This window comes from Nelumbo lutea, chromosome 8 (genome assembly GCF_056320005.1).
Source record: "Nelumbo lutea isolate HS-2025 chromosome 8, American lotus-T2T, whole genome shotgun sequence".
In the NCBI taxonomy this organism is placed as follows: Eukaryota; Viridiplantae; Streptophyta; class Magnoliopsida; order Proteales; family Nelumbonaceae; genus Nelumbo; species Nelumbo lutea.
In genome coordinates, this window is record NC_142691.1 from 57292426 (window position 1) to 57312896 (window position 20471).

Consider the following 20471-nt stretch of genomic DNA (forward strand, 5'->3'; position numbering starts at 1 on the left):
GAATTTATGAAACAACTGCTTTAGAGTTGCTTCACGAATGTTATTGTGAAACAGGTTACTATATATGTTTATCCATGTTAGCTGTTATGTTTAGAGTTAATGAAGATGAGGACATCTAATTTCATAATCCTGTTGATAGGAGAAGTGACGAGAATATTGATGACTCTTATCAAGCACTCTTGTTGTTGCATTTTAGCAAGAGTTATAGATGAACGCCAAGCCCTATTGGAACAGGATAGACCTTGGAAACCACTTGATGTATTGTTATTCATTGATAGTGTATTTTACTGATTCTCACGGATTTTAGGATCTGTTTGGTTTGTAGTCAGAATTGGAATCGGAATGGTCCATTCCCATAGTCTGTTAGGTTCGAATAGGAATGGGGTTGGAAATGGGAGTTGGTAGGAATGGGGTTTCATTCCCAAGGGAAGGGCAAGAAATGAGCATTCCCTCAAATGGGAGAATGCCATTCCAATAGAAATGGGAATGGGATTCTGATTCTGTTCAACCAAATAGTTGAAACCAGAATAGTCCATTCCCACGAGCCAAATGGGGCCTTATAACTTGTAGGGAACTTGGTTATCACTTAATACATGGTGGAAATTGGAAACGAATCTATTCTCTACTTGCTAGCTAATTCAAATTTTGAAGTACATACAGGAAAAAAAAATCTGACAGATGATGTCTACTTAGGTAAACCGGTTTCGTATCATCTTTCTAGGAGCTGACCAGAGATAAGCTTATGGTGTCATGGAAAATGATAGGGGTACGAAGATTAATTATAGTCCTAGACCCACCATTACACCCTTAGTTTCATAAGGAGTATGGTATTACTTCTTTTATTATTATCATTAGTAATTATCCTTGTTCCTTGTGGTCCTTTTGGCTGTAAACCAGATAGGGCTCAACAGACCCAATCATGCTGGACAAAAGTGGCACCACCACCTTGGCTCTGCTCAACCATGCCTCGCTTCCTCTTCATTTTTGGGATGATGTTGTTCATTGTGCTGTGTTTTTAATCAATTGCCTTCCCTCTCCCATTCTTGGAGGTATTTCTCCCCTTGAGAAATATTTGGATGCCCTCTTGATAATACCATGCTTCAGACCTTTGGGTACTGTTACGACCCTATAATCATAAAAAAATTTGAATACAGATCTGATAATTTTGTGTTTATTGGCTACAGCACTATGCATAAAGGTTATCAGTGTTATCTCCCTTCTACAGGTCGGGTTATCATCTCACGCCAGTGCTATTTGATGAGAATCAATTCCCATTTGTTGATGAATCCTCTATTGCAAAGTCAACATCCAGGCCCAGTGCTAGTACCTATATTTCAGTTCCATCAGTAGTTCCTGGTCCTATTTGAAGGGATAGGATATCCATCACATGGACGCCCAAAGATTGTGGAATAAGGGGCGAATTTCAAAAATTTTTTCTCTCCCTTCAACTGGGAATCGAATTCCCTATTTAGAAAATCATATTTTCAATGATCATTCTTGAACCATAAACTGAACCATATCTGAACCAAAAGGAGTAGAGAGGGATTATACCTGATACGGAGAAACAGTATCTCCCGATGGAAGTGTTCACGCCCAAGGAAAGATCCAAAATCTGCTTCCACTAAAAATGGCGCAGTGTAGGGTGGAGCAGAATCAGCAGTGTTCTTCCAAAAGAACTTGACCCTTTGCAAGAATCAACTGGATGATCAAGATCGAATCTTGATTACTCCTATAGAGTGGAGGAGATCGAACTGCTGGAGGCGGCGACTGCAAGAAGGAGGCGGCAAGAGAGTATTCGCAGGTAGCAGAATTCTCTCTTCTTGTGATTTTAGCTCTGAAGACAGGAGTTGTGTATTACATGTCTAAAGGCTGTCGCCCCCTCCTGCTTTTATAGACATAAAGGGATCAACTCCTAATCCCATTAGGAGTTGCTGATCCAAATCAAATTTGGATTAGAAGTCCCTTTAAGTGATAAGGGATAACCCTGTTCTTATCTGTAGATCAGATCAGCCATCTCTTAATCTAATTAGGAGGCTTCCAGATCTAAATCTTATTTAGATCTTGGACTCTTTAAGTGGATAGGGTCTGGGCCCAATCCTATCAGCTGATCCATCTCAGAATTCGCCCCTTTAAGTGACTAATCAAATTAGCCCAGTTCGAAATGGGCTTAAGGCCCATTTAAGGTTATGTATTCACTTAGCCTTTCAAACTGCTACCCAGTTGGGCTTCCTTGTATGGCGTGGGACCCAAACATTGATCTACACATCAGCCACATGAGTTCAGCCTAGCCTTTATTACAAGGCCTGGCCGAATACACTGTTATGGACAGTGCACCCCCTGAAACCCATCTCATGGGCTCTATGGGCCCAACACTTACCCTAAGTGGTCCCTGGGCCAAGCCACCTTGTAACACCCAGGGACTGTGGGCAGATGCAAGATTAGCCCATCGGGTATTATCCTCAATGGTCTTACACTTAACCTCTCAGCCTATAATGATCATACACTGCCCGACAAGAGAGGACCTCTCCCTCGGCTGCAAGGAATAGTGTTGCACTCTCTGCTTATATGGATCCCGGGAATTAAAACATTTTGCAAACCTTCTAGATACCATTAAATATATACTTTTATATCTCATATAAAATATATTTTGCAAAACAAATCTCAACAATTGAAATCGGCTGCTGGCAGTCTTGGTTTCCATCAGTGAGAGTGCATCCCCGATCATTACCTTTGTCCGACAAAGGGGCTGATCCTGTCACTATGATCACCCACTCAGATGAATTCTCAGATTGTCCCAACATACCCAGGTTTTGACCCCCACTAAGGATCTCACTGATTGGTATATCAAAGACAACCCAATCCGACACCTAGTGCAGTATCATAATCGAGTCTAGGGGTCGGGTGTAACTTTCCAATTTTGCCCATCAATCTCCAAGGTCTAAGGCAATACTGGAAATCTGGTCCAGTTCATAGATTTAATTAATCCTACACTGTATGTGCCTAGGGTCTCACCCTGGCAGCTGAGACAGACCACCCCAACCGAGTGGCACCACAGTGTCAGCCTTGCCAGGATAGGTCTCCCCAGACCGACCCACTAGCTGTGAACATTCTAAACTAACACGAGTCTCATTAAGTGTCCAGTTTAAGGGTATTACACAGAAACATACCAAGGGAACATAAATCAAATATGCACTTTTATTCATTTACAATAAACTCATAAAGTACATCATCTTGATTGAAACTAAGGGCATACAAAACTGTCTAACACTATTTCCTCTTCAGATCAGCCCATAGACCAGCATACTACAAATGTAAATGATGCATCTCAAACCCAGCCCATTGACAACCCACCTGCAGCTTCAGCTACATCGGTTGCAACTATAATTCTCAATCCACTGTACCAGTGCTATCTCCTATTCACCACTCTATGAATGCAGCTCCAACCACTGAGTCAGCCTATTTCCTCTTCTTCATTCCAAGCTCATCTCTTGGAATGCTAAGAAGCAACAGGCTATTGCTTGTTCAAGTACAGAAGCAGAGCTTAGAGCACTTGCCACTGTTGTCACTGAAGTTGTTTGGATGCAGCATCTCTTAAAAGAGCTTTGTCTTCTACCTAGCATGTGGAAATGGACTTCCACTTTGTTTGGGACCTAGTACAACAGCGTGCTATTTCAGTTCACTATCTTCCTACTGAAGCTCAGGTTGGAAATATAATTACGAAGAGTTTACCTCATCTCAGATTCAGTACTCCTTGTGACAAGCTGCACTTGTGTACCAGTGTTCTACTTGAGGGGGCATGCAAACATGATAAGACTCACGATCACTCAAGATAAAGCTCAACAGTTCCAATCAGGCTGAACACCTCAGATTCATTGTAACTGACTCTGTTTTGAGTCCGGCTCTGTTTCGAGTCCTATTCTTATCTCATTACTGTTGTATTCAAACTCATTATAAGTGACACTTGGATCTCTCAACACACTATTGGCCCCTTTCTTCAACTCTCTGTTCTGTTTTCCTTTTCACTCGCAATCCCCACCAGAAGTAAAGTCTAGGGTTCATTTTTTTTAAAGGAGTGCATAGTACAAACTGTGAGATCTGGGTGAGAAAAGTTGTACTAGAAATGGGTAAATTCTGTTTCGATAGAAAAATGAAATTTCTGCGTATTCATTTAGAAAATACTTAGAAGAGAATTCCAGACATTTGTTAGTACAAATTATCAGATAGTAAAATTCTCTCAACGCGACATGTGAATCCATCACAAATTCAGTCCATTTGGCAGCATTTACAGAACATAATGCAGGAACAAAGAAAAGCACAGTAGTTCAGAATTGTCATAAGATATCAACTCCAAACATGAATTGATGCTAACAGGAAAATAAAAATGAAGTCCATTATCCATAATTCCATACCATCTGAAGCATCTGTTTTAGCATCCACCGAGATCAGTATCCGGAAAACAACAGTCCAGAACCCTACAGAAATCCAGATCATCTTCCAGAGAAAACAATCCATAGAACTAGCGCGTGTTCTTCATCAAAAACCAAAGGTTCAGAGTGTTTGAACAACAAGGGCTTGATTTGGCCATGAATGCAAAGAAATGGCGAACCCCTCCAATGATCGAAAAAGACGGGATTTCTTTTGTTCCCATTTGGCAAATCGACATCAAATTTAGCGGGATCACAGCTAAAGTTGGAGGAGCTTAAAAGCAACATTGAGTCAAAGCGATATATTCGCCCCAAGTGTTGCAGAGCCTCTGAATTCTTTTTCTTTGTGACTCATCGTTCCTTGTAGTATAAATTACAATGCCATGCAACCCAAAACACAGAGAACATAAAGGCGTGACATGTCGGATCTCATAACCGGTTCGCATTAGGGAAAGAAACAGGTCGGATTTGGACTCAAATAGAGAAATACATCCGAATGAGTATAGATGCGGGTTTTAACCCGTCAGTTTCATCATGTAGTGGATGTGCATGTGAGGAGTAGATCCCCTTCCATAATAAATATATTCCATAATAAATATATGTATAGGAGATGTCAGTCAGGACATGATGTGAGATTAGTGAAATCAGTGTGAGACGTACTTTGTGAACATGTTTGGGCGCCTCACATGAAATCAGTCCGGACACATGAATTTGAGGAACGAGATTTGCTCCTCACACTTGGGCGCCTCACATGCACATCCACCGTGTGGTTGGGTGGCCCGACGGTCCGGCCCGACCCCCAAACGAAATTGAACATGTTTATAGGCCCGCAGGCTTAAATTTGGGCCAAAAATCCCGACCCGCAATAAATTTGAGCTGGGCTCGGGTTTTGTAAAAATAGCCCGGCCCGACCTAATATTAAACTTAAAATTAGTTACGTGGTTATGTCCATTTGAATAAACTTTTTGATTTAAGAATGTAAAATTGTGTTTTAAAATATAAAAGAAAGGGAAAAATATCATCTTGTAGGCCCATTGTTCATTTAAATAGAAAAAAAAATACGATCTGAATTTTTAATTCTAATTTGAATAGGGAAAATTGTTTTATTTTTTCAATTAGGTCAGGCTTCGGGCTCGGGCTCGGGTTTTGGGCTTTTTACCAGGGCTGGGCTCGGGCCCAAATTATAGGCCCGTTGGTCGGGTCAGGCTCGGGCTTGGGCTCGGGCTCGGGCCTAGTATATTTTCATTAGTGACAAGTGAAAGCCCAGCCCGGCCCGGCCCATGAACAGGTGTATTAGAAATATATGAATACTTTTTGGAAGTAGTGTTTCTACAATGGGAGTCCGGATCACCCACCCACGAAAACTCTGCCCATGCCTACCCACAATACACTATTCATCGTGAATTGAAAATATCTCCCCCTATATAATACTATACAGAGGATGAGATGTTCTCCATGTGCGTCTCTGATAAACATGGGCGGACTTATTGTGGGCAGTAGATCCAAACTCCCACAATGGATGAATCTTGTCCTAGGATGCAAAAAATGGCAATTGGATTCTTTTTTATTACCTGAGCAACCCCAACCCATTCACTTATCCACTCACTCTCTCTCTCTCTCTCATTCCAAGAGACGTGCATTAAATATTATAGAGTTTCCCGTTTTCACGCTACCACCGACCTAGCTTCCGTGAACAACCTTCTATCTTGCCTCTTCCTCCCTGCTTCTTTCTCTTCTCAAAATCTACTTCATTCTCATCACAGACCTATTCAAATGCAGCACCATTAGGTCAAATTGTAAAATGATCTTTTATTTTCTTTTAACTTTTTACACAATACAACAAACATTATAATCACTTGATAATGCTTCTTTTCCTGCAATTTTGAAAACCAACTGATCTAAAGTTTCAATATTCCTAAAGCTTTGCAAGATATGTTTTTGTAAGCAGTAGCCCATGTTACATGTGCCATTCATGCACATAATAACATGGCTCACCACCTCAGGACTCATGCGTTTGAAACGCGTTCCCTAGTCTTCAGGACTGATCCTTGTGGATCTCTATTATCTGTTGGAGATAATTGTTGTATCATTTAAATTTCAAATTATACATATCCTTTACTATATATACCCAATGAATAAACTCAATCGATTTCACCTTTGGAACGGGCTTTTCTCTCTTTTGAGTTAGCGTTTACATGGTATTAGAGCCATAAACGACTAACATCTTCATCCCTTTGCCCGTCCCCGTGAAAATCCCCATCCCCGCTAACGGGGATAAGGTTATTCCTATCTCCATTCCCATCTTTATTCTTCATAATTTTTTATAATGTTAATAAATTTATTTTTGTTTTTTATTTTATTTAAAAAATAAAAATAAAATAATTAAAATTTACAATATATTAAAAAAGATTCAAATATATTCAATCATATTTTTAGAACATTAATACATAGACGTATGTGTACATATATAACGTATACATATATATACATATATATTAGTGGGGATTCCAATGACAAGGATCGGGGTCCCTATAGGGCGGGGAGTGTTCTCCCTGTCCCCACCCCATTCGGGGTGGATCCCCACGGGGATTGGGGAAATGAGGAAAACTGTCATCCCTAATTCCTTCATTTTACTCTTTGCACCTTTCGTCATGTCATCCAGAAACTCAATCGGATCCACCACTGTTACTCATATTAGTTTTGGATCACTGGGAAATCAACTTCCCCACTTTATTATAGTCCACCTAGACGGAACAAACTACATTGTTTGGCATTTTTAAGTCAAAAATGCTCTTTTGAGTCATGAGCTCCTCAGTTTTGTAGATGGTTCAAATCCATGTGCATCCCATTCGTCCTCCTCTTCATCAGAGGTCTCATCATCATCATCTTCGAGTGAACAATATTGCCAATGGGTCAAGCAAGACAGGTACATATTTAGATGGCTGCCAGCCTCACTCAACGAGGCTATACTCACCCAAATTGTTGGCTCTAAAACAAGCAGAGAAGTGTGGGACACTCTCGAAAAATTGTATTTAGAGAAACAAAAAATGCAATGGGAATTTGCAATGAACTAGGTTCTCTCCAAAAGGGCGACATGAACATGTCAACCTATCTACAAAAAAATTAAAGTATACAATGATAGTGAGCCCACTCATCAGGCCCATGCATCAGGCCACACACCAACTATTCAAGATAAACCTCATCTATACGCCAACTAACCCAGATAAGCCTCATCTTCTAATCAAGATAAACCAAAACTCCTAACCAATCTGATCTCCCTTTGTATTTATCCTTGTACATGATAAACATATTAGAATAACTATAAATACTATCAATGATCACCCATTGAGTGTGTGATCTTTCTGTTTGAATCAACTCAGTGTTTACTTTATGGTGTCAGAGGCATAGCAAAATTGCATCATCATCATGTTAGCTTCAACCTCAACTTCCTAGATCGATGCCAGTTCGTTCCCAACATCCTCTTCATTGGTGATATCAAACATCTCCAATCTTGTGCCCATAAAGCTCGACAACACAAACTATCTCCTATGGAAATCATTGTTTGAGCCCATTTTCACAGGGCACCAGCTTATGTCTTTCATCATTGGATCTAAATCAGCTTCAAGTACTGATGATCAAATGTTTGAAACCAAGTACGAATATAACCAAATGCTTCTCTCCTAGACTCGAGCTACTCTGTCCACATGGGCTCTGCCCTACATGGTTGGCGTGAAGTCATCCAAGGAAGCATGGGATATTCCGGAACGTCTCTATGCCTCTTCCACCCCCATGCACGTCACTTCCCTTCGCAAGGGAAGTGATCAACTTTCGAGGTGGTGCACCCATATCTGAAAAAGGGTTCTCTCACCATGCATGACTACCTCCAGTAAGTTAAATCTATCAGTGATCAACTTTCGAGGTGGTGCACCCATATCTGATGATGAATTACAGATCTATATCTTGGACGGATTGCCTTCATCATATCATCCATTTGCCTCTACTATTCATGGGCATGCCTGAATTGCAGTAGTTACGCTAGAAGAACTCCACGACCTGCTCATCTGTGAAGAAATGTCTCTTGTAGAAGATGCTCCTACAAAAAACTCCCATGCCCTGGTGGTAGCCAAGACACAACAACAACAACATTCTCGCCATCCCAACTCTTCAAATCGCCAAAACACTTCATAGTATGATTCCAAATGCCAGCAACAAAATGCAGTCGCCTTGCGACCTTCACAATCTAATCAAGGGAGCAACTGATCCACTATGTGTCCACATCCAACCAATAACGACTCTCGACCAACTTGCCAAATCTACAACAAATTTGGACACATAGCCATTGACTGTTTCCAGAGGCTGAATCTCACCTATCAAGGTAGACATAAACCACATAAACTAGTTGCAATGGCAACAACTTCTCATGATCCTCTTGATGACGGCACATGGTACTCCGATACCGGAGCATCTCACCACATCACTCCAGATCTTGGTAGAGTTTCTAATCTGCTTCCTTATGCTTGTTCCAACTTGGTCACAGTGGGTAACGGACATGGCTTAGACATCAAACACACCAGCACCTCCACTCTAACCTAGCCATCTTCTACTTTTCACCTAAATCATGTTCTTCACTGTCCCGATGACTCCTCTAACCTGCTTTCAATTTACCAATTCTCAAAAGATAATAACTGCAAATTTGTTTTTGATGCATCTGGCTTTGTTGTATAGGACAAGGTGACTAGGAGGATCCTGCACCAAGGACCGACTGAAGGAGGACTCTACCCCTTTCATCCCATAGTAACATTTGTGACAAAGACCCCCCTATACTATGATCGTAAGATCAAAACCCCCTTGACCGTTAAGTTAGATGACGGAACACGTTAAATTACCAAAATACTCCACTAAACTTTTTCTATTTTATTTTTTTTGCCCCTTTCCCTTTCTTCTCTTCTTTTCCCCACCCTCTTTCATTCTTTCCTTGTATGGGCGATCCTCTAACCCTCCAAGCCCCAGTTCACACTGCAAGACACTATGGTATATCAGTTTAACATCTTCGGTGGGAACTTTCTCACCTAAAACTATACATATTAGCCTCCCTGTTTTGGGTATCTCGCCTCAGATATAGTCGTCGACAATACACTCAGAATTTCGAATCCATTAGCATCTCAGATTGTTCCTTTCCCCTCCTTAAATATCTAAGAATTAACAAATAACACAAGCATTTGGATTCTCTTCCACACTTTGGACATAGTAGTGAGTGGTCATGTGGGGATTATAATCCTGATAGGCCTTGACCATGTTCTAGATCTACTACTCCACTGGATCTTTCTTGGGTTCTTCCTTCTTTTCTTCCTTCTTGGGTTCCTCCTTCTTTCTCTGGCTCTTTTGCAAGCCCTACAAAAACTATATCTATGTGCCAGAGTTTGCATAGCTTGCTCACCACATCTTCGACGATTTTCAATTTCTTCTCTTTCATGTCCATGGCGATAGAATCAATTCCTACAAATTCATAAAGATGAAAAACGCAAAAGTTATTTCGATAGCTTCAGGCTATTTTTTCTTTCTCAAAATTGAGATTGCTTACTTCAGTTCAATAAGAAAATAGGGTAAAGATCATCTTGATACCTGAAAGTCTAGAGACTGCCTTCATGGCCTTCTGCTTGGCCTTGTCATCATGTAAATCCAACTTTAGCACCACCTTCTGTATTAGTTAAAAAAATGAACAAAAAAAGTCTTAGTTAAGATCAAATCAAACTCCTGATACAATCAAAGGTTCTGAAACTCCCATTGAATCAGAACAAAATAAAGTCCAACAAGAACCAGGAACCAAAGAATCGAATTTCATCTTCCAAAAAGGTTATGGAAAACCAAAACTTATAAAGTGGATATCCAATATGATTCCAAAAGAGCCCCAAAAGCATGTGTGTGCGATGTAGAGTAATCAGTAGATCACCCTCCCGATTAGATTACCACCCACCTACCAGGGTCACAAAGACATCAACGTTTGGTCTCCGTTCATCTACGACATGTCTGTGCCAATTGCACCTTACCTCGCTGCCTCGTTTTCTCAAGAGCATAATTTTGGTACCGTCTTGATCAAAATCAAGAATAATGGAAAGCTTAGGTGGAAGGTGGGTACTTGGATCTCCAACTTATATCACCTTTGGCAATCAGAACATAGGGATTCCCATCGAAACGACCTTCAAGTACTAGCTGGTACAATCCCGCGGCGTCGATGTCTAACTCTCAACTCTAAAGTCTGAAGCAAGCAATCGTTGTTAGTAACTTAGTATTTTCAACTCTCCGCCTCTCTTCTCATGACGCTGTATTATTTGCTTGTTGGTACAATCCTGATAGTGTAGTCGGCTTAAGATCGAATTGTCATTTGGTTGTAGTATTTGCTTGCTTGTACTAGTAGCCAATCGCCATTTGGTTGTAGTCAGGATTAAATGGATTCAATCCAGTCGTCGGAGTATTTCCAATTCCCATCTTCAAGGGTAGTATGGGAATTAAAAAATATTATAACAGCCTTTTTGGATGGAAGGATAACGGAAGGGGGTCTTTGTCTCATGGTCATAGTACAAGGGGTGTTTTTGTCACAAAACAAAGTATAGGGGGGTCTTTGTAATTTACCCTAAAATTTGTTTTATTTTACATTATATCACGAAATGAAGAATAACTTACTGGTTTGGAAGCACAAAACGCGTATTAGGTGAGATGACTTTGAATCACTTCATTTGTGTCTTTATGGAGATTATTGAATGGATGCAGCGCTTATCGTGCGTATCGGACAATACAATGCGGTACGAGCCGATACGCATCCATTCAATACGAACGATTGACAAGATACACTTGTATTCATAACATATGTCGTACTGTTATTAATCGATAACAATATGACATGTCCAGTATCGTATCGATATTCAAATCTAGGTATATTCAGCTTTATGGTTGAGTTAGATTTTAAATTCTTTGACCTGAATCGGGTTTCATTTAGGTTTTATTTTTTGACTTCTAACTCCATAGCCTTGAAGTTTAAGATTTTCTTACATGCTGAGTTTAATTTTCCTCTTTAAACTAATGACTTTTAAAGAAAAATATAATTGAAAAATCGGTGGTTAGGGTTTGGTGCACGTTTAGATCTCTTGAATCAGTTTTCTGGGAATGTGGTGGTTCGGTGAATGCCTCAGATTTTACGCATTGTTTTTTGAGATGCTAGAGGAGAGTTTTCCTCCAACCAGCAATGAGAGATTGATGTTGGAGAGGGAGTGCTCCAGGAGTATTGAAATTTGAACAGGACACCTTATAGAACACCCATTAGTGTGTTGTCTTGTGATGAAGGTGATGGTGGTAGCTGCAGTGAGGAATCTGAGAGAAGAGAGAGGGGGAGACAATGGTGTGATAGGCTTATAAGGAGGCCTTCTCACCAGTTGAGTTCAGTGACGATGTGGTGGATGATGTAAGGGCGCTCCTGAAGAGGTACAGAGTCGGATGGTCACTTGTGCTTCCCCAAGGAGATGATGATTCAGGCCTTTACTTGACATGGGAGGAGGAACCTGTTGTATGGTCTTCATCTTGGAAACCCTAGACCTATAGAAGAACCCTTCTTCTAAGACTAAAGCAGCTAGCATACTATCAACCGAGAGCTTATCTAGAGTTAGGGTTGTGGGAGTGAAGTGAAAGTGGCATATATTTTGGATGGGATCAGTTGGGAAACTTGTAGCTTGCATGAACATAGCTGTATGCATAATTCATCTTATTTTTATTCAAATATTCCTACGCTTGGAATTGTGTTGGTTCTTCTTCTTGTTGTTTTTTTCTTATCTTCTTCTTTGAAGGTGGTTGCACTTTGTTTATTTCTTCAAATGTACTGTTACATCCAACTGGATTTGTTGCATAGTTTATGGATCATTTCTTCCCCTCTTCCCGTAGTTTCTGTTTCCAAGTCCATATATTGTACAGAGAAATAAAAGCTTTGATATTATTAACCCATATTGAATTCACCATGAAATTTAAGATCAAATTCATATATAACCAAGTGAAAAAATTATATATTGGGCTCTTTGGGTGATATATATCTTAGCAGGCTACAATCCATCTCCTTCACATATATTTAGTTGGATGACCCTAAAATGCTAACCAGTCCAGAGAAGGATGGAATGCTTGGTTTATTAGATAGCAAAAGAAACATAGTAGTCACAACTCTTTTTCTAACTATAATTGTCAAGCCAACTAGTGAAATCAAAACATTAGCATGCTCATGGTTTATCCAGTGACAGCTCAAACATTGAACTGTAACTCATATAGGTATAGGCATATAGCTTTCCAAGAATCAAATAGCAGACAGCACAGAAGATTGGATCTAGATGGCTATAACTAGACAAATCAAAAGGTTTGAGCTTTGTGATTAAATTTGAAGAGATAGAAGTAAAAAAAAAAAGCGGGTCCAGGAGTGAGCTTGGTGGCAAACACAAAACTACCTACTAAATCTCACTGTTGCGTTTTTGTCTAGTGATATGAACAGCATATTTGCCTTTAAATGCCACACATGCACTTTTTATATGGCCCACACCATATAGTGGAAACAGCTTTTTCTGCATTTTTGATAAGACTGATACTTTCAGCCCAGCAATGTTTGACACGTCTGTCCTTCCCCTACAAAGTCAGCTTAGCCCCAACTAGACACATTCATAATAAGTAAGTTCTGCTGTGGAACCACCAAACCCCATTCTCTCAAACCACCCTCTCCCACCAGCTAGCTTCTTTCACCTGTAACTCTCTAAACTCAGTTACAGGATTTGTAGTATAGTTGCTAAGGGTCATTCTTTCGTACTGAGTACTCCAGAGTCTTTCAATGCAAATATACAGTGCATTATTCTCCTCTGGTGGACTGTTTCATTTATATCTCACCCAAGTGATGAATTGCAGTTGGTATAATTGATGCTCATCTCATATTCCTAGGGGGACCCTATTACTTGCTTCTTAGATATATGTCCATTGATAAAGCACAAACAATTGATTAGTGCTTATAGACCACATGCATAGAAAGAATCCCTTCATTGAATGGTTTAGATTTATCGACATCTGAACCATCTTGAGGGTAGGGAACCCAGATGGAGCTCCAATGCATTCCCCCCCCCCCCCCCAAAAAAAAAAAAAAAAAAGAAAAAAATACTAGGAATATACAGGCATCATACAATAATTTTACTGATAAAATTAAATAGTGAGATGGGAAACATGAAAGTTTGAATGATGCTTAACAAGCTAAATGGCTAGAGTGGCAGTCTGAATGATGGCATTATGAAACATTCCACTGCAACAGAACATAATACAGAGGCTACTTAGCTTTAAAACAAAGGGATGGTCATAGGACCAAGCCTCGGCTGTTCATGTGGGGAGGTTCCATCAGGGTTCTTTTAAAATCTGGAAAGTAGAATTTAGGTGTCCTGTGCAGTAACGCACTCCTTGTCCTTGGGTGGATGGTTTCTGAGTTTCGTGTAATGTGAATCCCAGTGATCAACTCATAGTGTAGGCTTAAGCAATTTGTCATCGTAGCTAAATAGATTTTCAATGCATCAGAAAATAGGGCCATCATCTCAATAAGTTAATAGAGAGAAGCATAGTTTATGACAATGGAAGCAACTAGTTTTGTTCTCTTCTCTTTTCTCATAAGAAAAAAATATATCTCAAGTATACCTACTATCTTGCCTTTTTCTTTTATATCCCTATTACTTTTTCTCTTTTATCTTCTCTCTAGGTACAGAACAAATAAAGATTCACTCAAATCCAAAACATACTGATACAAAATTAAAATGCTTCCAGCCCTGATGGAGTGCTTTTTGTTGATCTAAATTCAGTTGTGGAAGGCAGGCTTCTCCGCAAACCCAAGAAATCAAAAACTTCAATCCACATTGTAACATAGAGTATCTGTCATGTACCAATAACCCAACTCTTTAACTTGTTCTACCATCTCTTGGATCACCTAGCCAGTAAAGCATCTTACCCATCCAAATTAACATTAAAATACCAATAGCCAAGAAAGTACCCAAAAAGGACTATCCTGAAACCAATAGCCAAGAAAGTACCCAAAAAGGACTATCCTGAAACAAAATACACCAAGAATTCTAAACTAATTGGTCTCATTGATAACACTCTTACTGAGGGATTAAGAGATAAATTTCAGCCCTGCTACCAACAGGGTATGTGGACCTAGAAAGAAATTCATAGAGATCAAGTGCAACAACCAAGTCCTCATGCCTGACATAGTGAAAGCTAAGTTGAACTTTACATAATTCTACAATCAAGAATCAGATTGATTGCTCATTCTAATCAAGCAAACACAACAATTCAAAATTGAGGAACAGATGCTTAGATATCTAAACCATAGTGGGTTGATCAAAACAAAAATGTCTAAACCACAGTGAAACTTCTTACTGCCACCAAAACTCAACCGTTTGAACAAGGGGTAAATTGACAGATATTGTTTAGGGGGTAGGGTTTTAAAGAAAACCAGAAGTTTGGGTTAAGTGGCCCTTATGCCATCCTATAGAAAAGGATAGTGACTTTGCTATGTTGTATATATCTAATTAATATTTAATTAATGTTCTTTCACAAGAAAAATTTGGTTGACTGGGTTATTTGAAGGTCCTTTGATCTGTTGAAATTCCTGAGTTGCAAATCATGTATCTCATGTAGACCTAGCATGCTTCAAAAAGTATTATGTGTTATGGGCCTGGGCGTAGGATCTCGTCATGGGTCGGTCCACGGGGAGAACCTCTAGCTTCCCCTTGCCCCTCCCTTTGCATGCAGACCCTATTGTGGCAACCTGATGGGTGATTTGTCCAAGAGATCACCCGAACTCTCCTCACTCTTCCCTTGACTGAAAAACTGAATGCCTTTATTCCCAATTCACAGCTCCTTAAATAGGAGATTACAAGAGGTGACTCCTTATTGAATTCGACTAGGCTAGGATAATCCAACTTTAAATCAAACTCCTACTTCTAATAGGTAAACAAAGTCTACTAAGAACAAAACTTAACTCTTATTTCTAATAGATAAAGTAAGAATAGATGGGATAAGGTAAGGTGGTGGAGAGCTAGCAGGATAAGCTGTCGTGTGGGCCCCTCCTCATTGCTACTACTGGCGGCAGTATGTCTTCCCCAAGAATGCATCCATAACATCACACCTCTCCTGGGCAACTAGACCTGTTCATGGGCCGGGTCAGGTTGGGGCCGGGCTTTCACTTGTCATTAATGAAAATATACTAGGCCCGAGCCTGAGCCCGGCCCGACCAACGGGCCTATAACTTGGGCCTGAGCCCGACCCTGGTAAAAAGCCCGAAACCCGAGCCCGAGCCCGAAGCCTGACCTAATTGAAAAAAAAAAACAATTTTCTCTATTCAAATTAGAATTAAAATTCAGATAATATTTTTTTTCTATTTAAATGAACAAAGGGCCTACAAGATGGTATTTTTCCCTTTCTTTTATATTTTAAAACACAATTTTACATTCTTAAATCAAAAAGTTTATTCAAATGGACATAATCACATAACTAATTTTAAGTTTAATATTAGGTCGGGCCGGGCCGGGCTCGGGCCGGGCTATTTTGACAAAACCCGAGCCCGGCTCGAATTTATTGTGGGTCGGCTTTTTTGGCCCGAATTTAAGCTCGCGGGCGTATAAGCATGTTCAAGCCCACCCGAGGGTCGGGCCGGGCCAGGATGGCCTGTTGGGCCACCCGGCCCATGAACAAGTCTATGGGCAACGAGCTTGTCCCCATGCTTGAGATCTGGATAGGCATTGTGAAGATCAAACCAGGGGATCCAGGTGGCCTCAGCTAATGGTAGTTCGTCCCACTCCACTAGGACTTCTAAGGTACCCCGATTGACGCGGGACCGGACAAGAGCCCGAGGTCAGAGAATGGGTCTGCCGTCCTTTAAGGGTGGTAAGGGAGGTATCTTATCAGTAGGAGTCCCTATAAATGGCTTAAGTAAGGACACGTGGAAGGTATCATGGAGTCTACTATGTTCTGGTAGCTCGAGTTGATATGCAACCTTCCCCATCTGCCGTAAAATCTTGAAGGGCCCATAGAATTTGGGAGCCAGTTTAGGGAAAGCTCTGTGTCTGAGGGAGTGTTGCTGATAGGGTTGGAGCTTTAGCCATACGAACTGTCCGAGTTCAAAGGTTAATTCTCTGTGGCGCTGATCGTAGGCGTTCTTCATGCGCGTCTGAGCCTGCTGTAAGTGTAGGGAGACTTCGGCTAGGACGGCATCACGGTCTTGTAGGCTTTGGTCCACTTCTTCCAACTGTGTTGAACCGGGTTCGTAAGACAATAGGCGGGGAGGGTCCCGACCATAAACAACCCGAAAGGGAGTCATGCCAAGAGAGGAGTGGTAAGACGTGTTGTAACAGTATTCGGCCCACGGAAGGTACTCTACACAACGCCGTGGCTGGTCTCCCACAAAACAGCGGAACATCTCTATTGTTCGGTTTACCACCTCCGTTTGGCCATCAGTCTGCGGATGGTAGGCGGAGGAGAAGGCTAGGGCTGTTCCCTGCAGTCGAAATAGCTCCTTCCAGAAGGTGCTAGTAAAAACCGGGTCCCTGTCACTGATGATGGATTCGGGTAGCCCATGCAATCGAAAAATATGGGTAAAGAAGGCGTGGGCAATTGAAACCGCGCTTTATGGGTGGGATAAGGGAAGGAAATGAGCATACTTGGAAAAACAATCCACCACCACGAATAAGACCGATTTCCCACCAACCTTGTGTAGGCCCTCAATGAAGTCCATGGAAATATTGGCCCAGATCTGAGTTGGGAGTGAAAGTGGTTGGAGAAGGCCAGCTGGGTGCAAGTTTTCCCGCTTTTGTTGTTGGCACATAGAGCAATTCTGAATGAAGTTCCGCACCGAAGCCTTCATACCCTGCCAGTGGAAATCAACATGGATGCGGTGCAATGTTTTATGGACACCTTCATGCGTGGAGTTGTGTATGCTGGAGATGACGGAGGGGATTAAGGGACAGTCGGCTGGGAGATATATCCATCCCTTGTATAGTGCCAACCCGTCGTGCATGGACTAGTTTGGGTTGGTCGTTCCGGACTGTATTTTCTGGACAAGATCGTTCCACTCTGGTGATTGCGGCAGTGTGTTCCGGATGTCTTCCAGCAGGGTGGCTCGGGGTTGGGAGATCGCATGGAGGAGCATATTGTCTTCTTCTTGGCAAGACAAGGCATCTACTGCACGGTTCAAGGTTCCTGCCTTGTATTCCACCCGAAAGTCGAAACCAAGTAGTTTGTTGACCCAATGCTGTTGCGGCGAAGTGGTAAGCCGTTATTCCAACAAGTATTTGAGGCTGTAGTGGTCTGTCTTGACGATGAAGGACCTTCCCCATAAGTATGGCCTCCAGTGCTGCACTGCCTTAGCCAGCCCAATCAGTTCACATTCGTCGGCGGGTAATTTAAGGTGGCGGTCAGCTAGTTTGCGGCTGAAGAAGGCTACCGGATGCCCTTGCTGTTGTAGTATGGCACCAACGCCGATGCCGGATGCATTGCATTCGAATGTGAACTCAAGCTTAAAGTTTGGCAGCTATAAAACCGGTGTGGAGGAGAGGGCTTCTCTTAAACTCGCAAAGGCTGCATCGGCTGTATTATCCCAGTGGAAGGCATTTTTCTTGAGCAGATTGGTTAGTGGGGCCGCCAAAAGTCCGTAATTTTGTACGAACTTGCGGTAGTAACCTGTCAACCCTAGGAACTCGCGGAGAGCCTTGGCGGATTGCGGTCAGGGCCATTCCTTGATCGCCTGAATCTTGGAGTCATCCACAGTGACCCCTTGCCCGCTGATCACATGTCCTAAATAAAGGACCCGACGTTCCCCAAAGGAGCACTTGGATCGCTTAAGGAAGAGTTGGTGTTGTCGCAGGAGTTCAAAAACAGTACGTAGATGTTGCACGTGTTCTACCCACGACTTGCTATACTAGGATGTCGTCAAAGAATACCAAGACAAATCTGCGGAGGTGGGAGTGAAATACCTCGTTCATCAGGGACTGGAACGTGGAAGGTGCGTTGCTGAGGCCGAATGGCATAACTAGGAATTCAAAATGGCCATGATGTGTTTTGAAGGCTGTTTTCTCTATATCTTTGGGAGTCATTTGGACCTGGAAGTAACCCGACTGGAGGTCTAATTTTGAGAAGTATTGGGCGCCATGGAGTTCGTCCAATAGCTCATCTACGATGGGGATAGGAAATTTATCCTTGACCGTTCGACTGTTAAGCTCTCTGTAGTCCACACAAAATCTCCAAGTCCCATCTTGCTTAGGTACCAACAGAACCGGAGAGGAGAAGGGGGAGCGGCTAGGACGGATGATCCCCTGCTGTAACATATCCGCACACTGCCTTTCTATTTCATCCTTTTGTCGGTGTGGCTAGTGATAGGGTTAGACGACGATGGGATCTGATCCGGCTATCAGAAGGATCTGATGATCACAGGCTTTGGATGGTGGGAGCCCCTTGGGTTCTTGGAATACTGTAGAGAAATCTGTGAGAAGCCTCTCCATATCTGTTGCATGCAAGTTCTCACCTTGAAGTGTATGCAACTGCGTCTTTGTTCTTATCCTGGTTCCCTGCCATGTAACCGGTTTTCCATCCAGGTGGAATGTCATTGTCAGGGTGCTGAAATCCCATAGGATTGTCCCTAGAGTGATCAGCCACTTGACTCCTAGGACGATGTCGAATTCATCCAAGGAGAGTACGAATAAATCAGCAAGGAAAGATTCTGATCCGACCTGAATTTTGGTGTCCTTGTAGATATCGGGGTTGTGAACTCTTTCCCCATTTGCCATGGCTACCTGTAATTGCGGCCTGATTTCCATCGGTAATTCTAACTGGCGGGCAGCCTGTTCACTGACAAAGTTGTGGGTGCTTTCGGAGTCTACGAGAATGCATACTGGTTTCCTTGCTACCAGTGCCCTTAGTTGCATGGTTTGTGAGGTTTTGATCCCCGTGATTGCATGGATGGAGATCTCGGGATCTGATGCTACAGGTTCATCCTCATCTTCTTCGGGTTTGTCTACCAGAAGACAGAATAGCTTCTTGCACCTGTGCCTAGAGGAGTACAGATCATCACAGTTGAAGCACTGCCTTCTTGTGCGCCATTCTGCCATCTCGGCTCGGGACAGTCGTCTGGGCGTTGTCCTGCTACTCCCTATACTTGATGCCAATCTGTTAGGGTTACTGGTAGGAGGCCTCTGTTCCCTGCTGGTGGTCTTCGAAGGAGACACTTCTGCTGTCTTCGAAGGTGCCTAGGTCGTTGCTGGCCGACCTATATTGAGTGTTCCGTGGGTGAGCTGCAGTTTCCGTTCAAAGGAGCATGCGGGGTTCATTGCTGTGACCAGGTTGGGAGGGTGTTGCATCTCCATGTCCACCCTTAGGGGTTCTGCTAACCCTGCGGTGAACATATCTACTTGCTGATCTGGGCATACCGAGGCTGCCCTGGTGAGAAGGGTTTGGAACTGTCATTGGTATTCTGCCACGGTCCCAGTTTGCTTGAGGTTAATTAACTCGCCCAGCGGGTTGCTTGTCAACGGGGGTCCAAACCTGAGGAGGCAATAGGATTTAAATTGTTCCCAACTGAGCCCGAGTTCTTCCTGCTCCAGACGGTAGAACCAGAGTTGTGCCTCTTCCGTTAGGTGGAAGGCGGCCAGACTGACCTTGCCTCATGAACCTCCATGCTGGTTTCTGTGAGCCTATGCTCCAGTTCGTGGACCCTGGATGATAGCGACTCCAGATCTCCCATGACGGTAGGCTCTGGTACCAAGATGTTATGGGCCCAGGCATAGGATCTCGTCATGGGTCGGTTCACGGGGAGAACCTCTAGCTTCCCCTTGCCCCTCCCTTTGCGTGTAGACCCTATTGTGGCAACCTGATGGGTGATTTGTCCAAGAGATCACCCGAACTCTCCTCACTCTTCCCTTGAGTGAAAAACTGAATGCCTTTATTCCCAATTCACAACTCCTTAAATAGGAGATTACAAGAGGTGACTCCTTATTGAATTCG

General features: G+C 42.3%; 1 protein-coding gene and 1 pseudogene across 8 annotated transcripts in view; both read right to left on the reverse strand.

The window, feature by feature from the left end:
- The window catches only part of LOC148844344 (protein STRUBBELIG-RECEPTOR FAMILY 5-like), a 55373-nt gene extending 50557 nt beyond the window's left edge, over window positions 1-4816 (reverse strand). For 6 of the 8 annotated variants that reach the window (XR_016103799.1, XR_016103796.1, XR_016103798.1 and 3 more), the window contains exon 1: window positions 4410-4804. Coding sequence is in view for 4 of the 8 variants with exons in the window: in XM_088959814.1 (XP_088815940.1) it covers window positions 4410-4512 (103 nt within the window). In the remaining 4 variants the exon portion in view is untranslated. Of the gene's footprint in view, window positions 1-4409 lie in introns of all 8 variants that reach the window. The other 2 variants (XM_088959813.1, XM_088959816.1) reach the window with 2 other exon arrangements.
- Window positions 4817-9623: 4807 nt separating this feature from the next.
- On the reverse strand, window positions 9624-18799 carry LOC148844345 (heavy metal-associated isoprenylated plant protein 39 pseudogene; annotated as a pseudogene).
- Window positions 18800-20471: the final 1672 nt, after the last annotated feature.